At 25.3% G+C, this 10,471-nt stretch overlaps 1 protein-coding gene across 3 annotated transcripts; it reads right to left on the bottom strand.

Annotated features, from left to right (window-relative positions):
- Nucleotides 1-106: 106 nt before the first annotated feature.
- Nucleotides 107-9,919, bottom strand: LOC105151368 (soluble guanylate cyclase 89Da). 3 transcript variants are annotated; one of them, XM_011065044.2, is made up of 13 exons: nt 8,579-9,909; nt 5,269-5,468; nt 4,789-4,982; nt 4,482-4,615; nt 3,748-3,984; nt 3,398-3,597; nt 3,214-3,321; nt 2,952-3,120; nt 2,723-2,866; nt 1,284-1,437; nt 979-1,088; nt 415-504; nt 107-324 (listed from the first exon to the last, which is right to left on the bottom strand). In XM_011065044.2, exons 1-13 carry the CDS (start codon nt 8,618-8,620, stop codon nt 256-258), a joined length of 1,851 nt encoding a protein of 616 aa, XP_011063346.1. In that variant the 5' UTR covers nt 8,621-9,909; the 3' UTR covers nt 107-255. The 3 variants fall into 3 exon arrangements, 2 of the variants coding, with proteins under 2 accessions (XP_011063346.1, XP_087266546.1); XM_087410420.1 differs by having other exon boundaries at nt 5,269-5,464; nt 8,579-9,904; XR_015546412.1 differs by having other exon boundaries at nt 250-324; nt 415-478; nt 8,579-9,919.
- Between the last annotated feature and the right edge of the window lie 552 nt (nt 9,920-10,471).

The following is a 10,471-nucleotide window of genomic DNA, read 5'->3' as shown; positions in this document are numbered from 1 at the left end:
AATACAATGTGTATGTAATAATTATTTAATGAGAATTATTTTTTTATAACTACCAAGTAATTTTGTTTATTGTACACGATTAATGCGATATATATATTAAGAAATTGTCAACACAGTTTGATTCCTTTTTAATAGATAAAACATACATTTTATAGCAATTACAGCAATAGCGTGTATGAATTTTATTTAATTCATTATTAAAGTATTCTATATACTAGTAACTAAAAGACTTTTAATTTCTACGTTTTTATCATTTTATATTTCTTCCTTTGTTTCATTATTTGCCATTGATTCCAGCCAATAAGTCTCCATATTTCCTTTTCCCTTTATATAATAAATAAAATATAACTCTTTCCATACAGATATACGTGATATATGACGTATGATTGATTAATACATTTTAATAATACAAACCTTTATCTTAACAACTCCACGTGATTCGGTATGATAACGTCCTTTTGGTAACAAAGCTTTAGTGCTGGAAGAAATATGCACCTTTCCCGGCTATGTCATACAATATAATTAAATAGCGTGAAAATAAAAGAGAAAATACAACAGATTTGTAAGGTAATAAATTTGTTTTTAATTAATTCAAATTGTCATGATATATTTAATTTACGTAATTATACGTAATTAATATACTTCTTGAATTTTTTTTGAAATTATTAATCATTATCAATTTAGATTACCTATCGTACAATTTCTAATATTTGGTGTTTGTTTATAAAAACTAATTGAATTATAGATTAACTTCTTTGGTCATTATCTTTTATGTCAAAATCTAATATATGAATAAAAATTAAGAGCCACGAGACATTAGTGTTTTGACATATGCGCGATATATAGCGCGAGATTAAATTGATTTTGAGAGCTTTATCAATATCACATAAAATGTTTTAATATGGATTGTATCTTATATTTGTATTTATAAACATTTAATGTTACTTATGTTAGGCAAAGATAAGATAACAGTATTACCAGACTCGAAGTCTGCATTCTGGAGGCCGTGTTAACAGTATCTCCAAAGAAACAATATCTCGGTACTTTGATCCCGACCACTCCGGCGACCGCTGGTCCAGAATGAATGCCTAAAAGGTTTCACAATAAATATTATTATCTTAATTAATTAAATTAATTTCTTTATGTATTCATAGTTTCGCTATACGATGTAATAGTTTTTACGAGGATAAAATTATTCAAAATATCGAGGAAACGAAGCCATATCTCAAAAGATACAAAAAATATATATTATGTCCGAGAAGTTAGACGTGCAGAGTTATTACCTATACGAATTCGTATATCCAATCCGGAGGGTAATTTAAGGGATCGAACATGCTCGATGAGTTGCAGGGAAACATCGGCGACATTTTGTGCGTGGTTTTCATTTCTGTCCGGTGCACCGCTAGCTGCCATATACACGCTACCAACAGTCTCCACCTATTACATAATCATAAATGGCGTGATCAACGATATCATATAGTAACTCAGATAAAAACTATCTTCGTGACCCAATAGTACAAGATAATGTTTTAATGACATATGGTACCAAATCAATAACTCGTATGTTACGTAATTTTATGTAATTAAGTAATAAATTTTATGTAATTAAGTAATGAAATATTTTATGTGTCCATTTGTAATACTAATTTAATTTTCGGTTTAACTCTATTTTTTTTTGTTTTCAAGACTCAGGGTATCAATGATGTTTTCGGACAAATCAAGATAAATCTAATTGAGCAAGAGAATATGCAAGGTGTCCCGTAAGTTTTGACCAATTGCTTTTGTATAGATAGAGCGGACTAAACTGAGTTGAAAAATTCTCTCTACCATTTTACAATTTTCGCAATAGTTAACAAGATATTAATTACTAAAAATTACCAAATTGATCTTGAATAATTTTTTACTCAAATGCTATCAATTTTATAGAAAAGCTACAAGAGACAAAAATCATTAATTTTTTTCTCATAAAACTCTACACAAACATTTTTTTTTCAAGTTTTTAGTACTGTATTTTCTTATTTTTATCCATATGAGAAAACTTTTATCCATATGAGAAAACTTAACTTTTTAACTTTACAGTTATATTTTACTTTAGTACTACATATATAACTTCAGTTTAACTTTAGTTATATTTTACCGGTAATTATTAACTTTTAATTTGATTTTTAAAAAATTAACATCAGGATTGGATAATTAGTGTTATACGGATTCTTACTTGGATTATATATATGCTTATACATTCGTGTCCGTAGGAGATACGTTTTTCTAATTTTAAATAAATCCAAATTTTTCATTTACATTTAAGCAAAGAAGAAAAAGATTTGAAAGCGATCCGTTATCATGATCTAAATCACGATTTTCTTTAAAAATACGCAAAAATGCAATTTACTGCATTACAAGAATTATTTTTTGATGTCTCAGAATAATCACGCCAAAGCTGATTAAAATCCGTGAAATATATATGTAAATCTTTCATTAATTAAAAAAGTTAAAACTTTTTAACTTAGTTTTTAATTTAATTTAAAAAAAATTAACTTAAAATCATGGAATAAAACAAATTTAACTTTTAACTTTTTAATTACTTTTTTTCATTAAATAACTTTTAATTCAATTAATGTCACTCAATCCTGTAGGATTTAATATGTTTATATTTAATATAAACGTATTAAATTCTGCATTATCTCGCGCGAAATGATACTTTTAATAAAATGATTAATCTTACTTTGTACACATTAAATTGATCCATCAATGTATCGAAACAGGAGAAAACGGCATTCATTGATAAAACAATATCCATCGCTCCTTCAATAGTTGAATAATCAAAGTCGCATAATTCGCAGAAAAGAACTGTTATTGATTCAAATGACTGTAAGTAAAGCATTTTTAAATAGTTATTAGATAAGATCCACAAAATCTTGAAGTGATTAAGATTGTGAAGTATATTTGCATACCTCACAAGTGCTTAATGAACTGGCTCCGGCTCGTAATCGATCTGCTACCGTTTGTGGAATCATAGAATATAGAAGCTCATCGCTCTTGTTTTTCCATCGATCCAATAATACATAACTGTTTTCTAATTCTGTTGATCTTTGCTCTGCCCTCTCAAACATCATTTCCAACCTGCAAATAATATAAATTATATATCGGAAAAATCTTATGAGATGTATTCAATTTTAGATGAAATAGGTTTTTTCTATTGTTTAAAAATATGACCTTCCGCAATGCTGCCATCCTGCCAATACCAATTCTTTGCTCATACCATGAGGATTTAGGTCATTCAAATATAGACCCATATTAAGAAGTTCATCTAAACTGTTGATCCTGTTGCAATAAAATAATCTATTACAAATCAATTATTTTATGGAAAATGTAATTTATGGTAACATTAATAACTTACAAAGGACTACAGAGAAATATAATAGCTTTAATGTCCTCGATATATCTCATTTGACCCTTCAATAAGATACTTCTCGCACCTTGACTCCCACGCCTATCTAAACCACTGCTTGTGCTTGGCACATTATTTGAATCTATCATAAAATAATCATTTGCTCTAATTAGTTCCAATTCGAATATCACTGAATGCAAATACATTACCTAAAAATGAAACATTTATGTGTATCTAAATATTGTATTTATACATGTGTATGAGATCTATATTATTATAATTAATATAATTAGAGTATAACCTTAATTTATAAAACTTATATTGCAACCTTTAAAGTATATATAATTTGTATTACTTACGTTTCCCCATGTAAATGGAATTCCCTTCGGTCTTCTTAATTTGAATATTTCTGAAACATGGCTGTTTAAAATGGACGTGGTACCACCCCATGCTTGAAGCAATTTATCACCAACCCCTAGTATTCTCATGTCCTTGTTCATGATGACACCAAATGGAAAAAGGCGTAAGAAAAATGTGCAACTTATCGGTGGTAATTCACGGCCTAATGGAGTATTCATTCTATTGTTCTTTGCAATCTGATTTCCAACGTAAATTGCATAAAACATTAAAAAATAAATATTAAATGTATTATAAATAATACACATATAATTGTAGTTTAATAAAGATTTAACTTAATAATAAACGCAATTACAATAGAAAGTTAAAAGTATAATTTAGTTGCAATAGTATATACATTTTGCATTAAATATTTTTTCTATTTTTTGTTTGTTCATTCTAAAAATTTTGCCATTTTTTGAAACTTTTAAGCAGCACTGTATAATATTAGGTGTTGGAATTAATTCGTAGCGTTTTTAATGAAAGAATGTTATTTATTTCACATGAGCATTAAAAAATACATTAATGAAAGTACTTCCCATCACTTGTAAAACGCTACGAATTAATTCCAACACCTAATATAATAATAACTTATTATATGTTTATATATGTATATTTTACAATAGTCTTTTTAATAGTTTTTTAATAACCTTTTCAAAAGAAAGAAGGTACGATATAATCTCAATTTAAAACTCACATATTGCTGGTTATCGAAATTAATACGAAATTTAACCATTACGCTTCGAGATCCTGGAACACTATTTGAACTTTCTAATACTTTGATATCCAGTTCTATATTATATAAGTCTTTCGCTATTTGAAATAATTGTCCTACAAAAAATAGAACATTTTATATATAATAGAAAATATAATTGAACTAAAGATTTACTCGTATCTGTATTTTTCTTTTTTTCATATACTACTTGTGTGAACTTCTTGATATTATAGCAGTATAATTTTTTTATGTTTATGACAGAAGACAAAAAAAAAGAATAAATTCTTACCCATAAGATAATGCGTAAAACCTTGCCGAGTACTTCTGTAAACCAAAACAACACCCTGTGGATCGACATGCGTTGTATACATAGATGGACTCTTCATTTTTGGATACGTGAATCTCATTTGCATGTGAATATTGTCTACACTTTGTAAAAAATCACAAAAATAACGACCAGTTGCTTTTATAGTACAATCATACCTAAAAAGTAAACTATGTATTATGTGCAAATTTTATTAATTTTTTTTGTAAGTATAAGTATAATATTTTTTAAAATATACAATATGTATACATAAGCAATTCTAATTGAATTAATTTATTATGTTGACACGTGCGTAAACTTCTACGCATATATTTCTATACAGTTAATTACTTCTACATTAATTCTACACAATTCTATGCAGTTAATTATATTTTAAAAATTACATAAAATTATCAACATGTTTTAAAGTTAGACTTGTGTACATTTTTTAAATACATTACTTACCCTAAATTACTAAAAAATCTAACAAAACACTTTCCAAAAAATTGCATAATGTTATCCATAGAATCACCAGTATATGCAGCAAGAGCCATTGCCAAATTAGTCATTAGCACATCTGGATATATTTGTCTTGTATTAAAAACTATATGTTTGCAATCAGCTTTCTCTAAAATTCGAAGCCATACTTCTTCGCCAAATTCTAACTGTAAAAAATATTTTTAGTACTTATGTTAAATATTTCATATTTTTATATTTAACACTTCAATTTTGTATTTAATATTTTAATTTAATATTTAATATTTTATCTTCTAATTTATACAATATAGATATCTGAAGTGAATAAAGTTGGTACAATATGAAAAAAGCTATAATAAAAGCTATGATATATTACAATAATAAGTTGTAATTCTCTCTAAATTATAGCTTAATTAAAATTCAATGTAAATGTAGAATAAATAACTCTTATAAACGGAACGTAGAGTATTATTTAAAAATAAAGATAAGTATTTGCAATAATACCTTTGTTACGTCTGATATCGACGGATCAATTATAAGTCGATTTAGATAATCAAACCAATTTCCCAGTTCCCCTATGTTAATTAATCTTTCTTTTACTAGGATGAGATGTGATCACGAAAATGAATATGTGATCTTTAATGAGGAAAGCTCTCAGGAGTCATATCGCAAATGAACACGTAAATTTACAAATTGAAATGATCTAACAACTAAGAAATAATTAAGAAATAATTTAATATTTTAAAAGTATTTTTAATTTTACAAAGATATTTTAAAAAATTTTTAAATATTATAAATTGATTTAAAAAAATGGATTTACTAAAGATGCATAAAAATAAAAAATTGTTAATGATTAATGATACAGTACATATAATTAATTAACATATAATTAATAATTCCTATTTTTATCGTAAATTAAAATTTATAATATTGTCATTATTTATGCATTATGTGTATAAATATAAAAGACTAAAGATAATAAAAAAGAATAAAAATAGTAAAGAAATGTATCAATGTAACCTAAGTTATATTTAATATAAAGAAAAAACATAAATAAAAGATCATTAAGAGATATTAAGAGATAATCTATAGAATTATAAGTGATTAAAAAAAGATATAAAAAAAATAAGGAAGATGTTATTAAAACAAATTAATAGAATCGGCCTTACATGTTGACAAAAAGCAGATTCTATTTTTAAAACTTTGTATAATTAAGACATCGGAGATTAAAAGGAAGTAGTTATAAGTCCATTCATATTCAAGTACCTCGCTTATTACATATCTACAAAGCATTTCCTTCGCAAGTACGTGGCATACATTATAAGTACCTACGTAAATCAAAATTTTCAAAATAATTTTCAAGACAAAAATAGAACATATTAAATTAATTAATTATTATGATAATGTAATAATATTAATTATTGTATGTAACTAACAATAACATAAAATAATGTTTTTACGAACATTATCATTAAATCTTACTTTAAATTTCATAAAGAATTAATAAGACAGATTAATGAATGAGTTCATTTTTTATTCTGTTTGTCTCTACAAAAAAACAGAGTAACAAAAATTGCAAATATAGCTTAAAGATAAACGTATTCGACCTTAACTCTGCAATAAATATCCGGTGAGTATGTATAGAGTTCATTAAAATGTATGCTGACGAACGTGCAATTAATACAGATTTGTCGAATTTATCGTCGATAAAAACGTTTTAATTATAATATTAGTTGTTGGAATTAATTCGTAGCGTTTTACAAGTGATGGGAAGTACTTTCATTAATGTATTTTTTAATGCTCATGTGAAATAAATAACATTCTTTCATTAAAAACGCTACGAATTAATTCCAACACCTAATACAATTTACACTTTATGTTTATTTTTTCACTATTTTATGAGATAAAAATTTATAAAAATTTTAATAAAATATAAATAAACTAATATAATAAAAGAATATGTAATATACATACTAATACAATTGCATTTATGTACTTGACAAATATAATAAAAGCACTGAATTTTCTATTAAAAATATAATCTCATTTTTATTATATGAGATAGAAAATAACTTAAATTGACATTTATTTTTAATTTATCAAATTTTTAACCGTTACATAAATTTATGATAACTTTTTTTAATTGTACATATATAATTATATATATAAGTATAATATATTTTTTTTGAAAATAAAATATCTATCAAGAAAAAAAAGAACATGTTAGGAAACATGATAGGATTCATTAAAATCTGCGCAGCTAGGAGATAAATGTCCCTTGACATTTGATGCATAAAAAAAATCGATCTCATTTATTTAACATAAAACGCGTGAAGAAGAAATTATCTTTAATGTTATTAATAAAAAGAAAAAAATAATTAAATAATCAAGTGAAAGAATTTATCTGAGAAACAGTTTTAATATTTTTAAATTGCAGAAACTTTTGATCTTCATCAGCACAACATTCACAATCTCAAACTTCTTAAATTAAATATTTCCAAGAGCAACTACGCCACTATAATCTTATCAAACTTGCGATTCTCTATGTTATTCGCAATAAACAGAGCTAGAATTTTGAAATATAAAAAGAGCATAAAATAAGATTTCCAAACTCTAAATTTAATAAATCATTTTTAAATGCAGTTTACAGTTAAATGATTTAATTAAAAATATTAAAGAAATGTTAAATTATTTTATGAAAAAAGATTAATCAAAAAATAATTTTAATAATTAAGTAAATTAATAAAAAATGTGTGCTAATTTAGAACACTTATAAATTGTAAAATTATATTATTTATGATTTTATATAATACATTTTATATAAATTTTTATTTGAAAAAATTGAAGAAATTAAAAAACATTATAAATAATGTTTTTTGACTTCTTTAAATTTCATTATAAACATATTTTAAATAATACATAAGCGATTTATAACATAAATGATTAAGACATTAATGTTTTTCTTTCGCTTTAAAATGAGAGAGTTTTAAGTGTCGCTTAAAGTCAAATGTTGATGCAACTGTCTTAATCATTAATTTTTTTCAAATAATGAGAGTGTTTTCAATAATAAGATAATAAACATTATTTTATTAATTTTTTTTATTATTTACAAATAAATTTTAAGAAATTATGTAGAAAACTGCTTATCATAAAACAAAAATAAAGAAAAAAATCAAATTTTAATTTAAACTCAATCGTTGTGCAAGTACATATGTAGTACATATCCCAAGTAAGTTGTATATCCTATGTTAGCTAAATATACAATATCAATTTTATGATTTGTTTGTACTTTACCGACCTGTACGAAATATTGCACACTTTCCAGCAGCATCCCATACATCTTGACGAACACGAATTTCACTTTACTTTAAGTGTTTATTAATTAAATTAAATAAAGGAAATATTCAAATTTATAAAACAGTTTTCGCAATCTTACAACACTAGCAAACCAAAATCCTTCACATTATCTAGCTTCATCGCAACGTTCAGAAGACAAGTGTTTCGCGCCATTAGAATCACAATCATGGTACCCAGTGTCATTTGAACAATAGACTCCCTTCGATGCAGTGAAGAGAGGGAAGTTGAATGATGTGCGATAGATCCTGTTCCGACTGTGGCTTGAGGGTTACTCAAGCTAACAAGAATGAATTGAAGAGATACCTACGCGATGCGTGTGCGCAGACTTTATTGCTGTTTTACGAAGGCGTTTATCCTGAATGTTTCAAGAAATAAATTTTAGCTCACAATTATTTGATGTATGTAAAATTATTTAATTTCTAGAAAGTAATTTATTAATTATATTTTGAATAATTAAAAGATTCTTTTCATTAATATTTACGTCTTAATATATTACAATAAATTTGTTTCCAAAAGAGTACATAAAGACATATTGCTTAAGAATACAGGTGTTCTTAAATTATTAAACATTTCAGAAAATACATAAATAATTTTTTCAATTGTGTGTTTTTATAATTAAATTATACAGAGTGTCATTAAATTACAGCTACCGATCCTGAGCAGGTAGAGCGGACTAAATCGAAATGTCTTCTACCATTTTGCGATTTTCGCAATGATTAACGAAATATTAAGTACTAAAAATCGATAAATATTAATTTTTAATAATTTTTTACTTAGATACTTGATTAATTTTATAGAAAAACAGTAAGAGATAAAATGGTTTATTTTCTTCTTATAAAGTTTTAAACATTTTTGGTGGTAAAAATAAGAAAATGCAATACTAAAAAGTTGAAATTCTGAAAAAATTCTTAAAGTTCTACGAGAAGAAAATAAATGATTTTTCTAATTTTTCTGTAAAGTTGATAGTATTTGAGTAAAAAATTATTGAAAACCAATATTTAGCGAAGAGAACTTTTCGATTCAGTTTAGTCCACTCTACTTGCTCAGGATGGATGGTGCTGTATTGTAATGACACCCTGTATAAACTTACAGATATAAATATATTTTGTCAATATATTCTTCATTAAAAAAAAATCTACGTAATTTCGAGATAGTTGTTTGATATATTCATGATATATATAATCATTTTTACTCTCTCTCTATCTGTAATCTAGGTCTTTAAATTAAATGTTAAAATCTTCATTTAATAAAAATTGAAAATTGACAAAAATGAAAAAAAATAAAAATTTGTTTAAAAATGTATAACTTAACATTAAAAAACCAAATCTGTCTTCATTATTTCAAAGAAATTTGAAAGATTTACACTAAATTTTACTTTTACCAAGAGTGACTAAGATTGCAGACAGAGAGTTAAAATTAAATAAGCGGAGTGTATGAGAAAGATTCTTTGTAATTGAAAGATGAAAGAATAGAACAAGAATTTATTCGTTCCCGCACACCTATACATATAAAAAAAATAACAAAATATACATTTTAAGAGATAACGCCAATAAAAGTCGTATAAAACATCTAGGTATTATTTCCAGAAAACGGAAATATGTAGATCAAATATTTATCTTCATTCGTGCATCAAATTTTTACTTCGTCAAAAGTCAACACAAGGTTGCGACTATATTGCCAATATATCATAATTTTTATATCATTTCTTGATTCCATTGTAAGCCTTAATATTCTCAATCATTCGGCAAGAGTCCAAGAAGCTCAATGGCAGACTTATCGCTACATTTGTTTCAATTCTGTCACGTTACTCTGATTTCCATGTTTATCCGGCAGA

The sequence above is a fragment of the Acromyrmex echinatior genome, chromosome 10, assembly GCF_024713525.1.
Source record: "Acromyrmex echinatior isolate Ae372 chromosome 10, ASM2471352v2, whole genome shotgun sequence".
In the NCBI taxonomy this organism is placed as follows: Eukaryota; Metazoa; Arthropoda; class Insecta; order Hymenoptera; family Formicidae; genus Acromyrmex; species Acromyrmex echinatior.
The sequence above is the reverse complement of the archived record's forward strand: the minus strand, read 5'-3'. Positions and strand labels throughout refer to the sequence as shown.

Coding starts and splice junctions, on each gene's coding strand:
- LOC105151368 (XM_011065044.2), bottom strand. CDS start 8,620: ATGTATGGGATGCTGCTGGAAAGTGTGCAATATTTCGTACAG. Junction 3,985..4,481: donor ATTTCGATAACCAGCAATAT/GTGAGTTTTAAA, acceptor GTTGGAAATCAG/ATTGCAAAGAACAATAGAAT. Junction 2,867..2,951: donor GTTCATTAAGCACTTGTGAG/GTATGCAAATAT, acceptor CTTTACTTACAG/TCATTTGAATCAATAACAGT.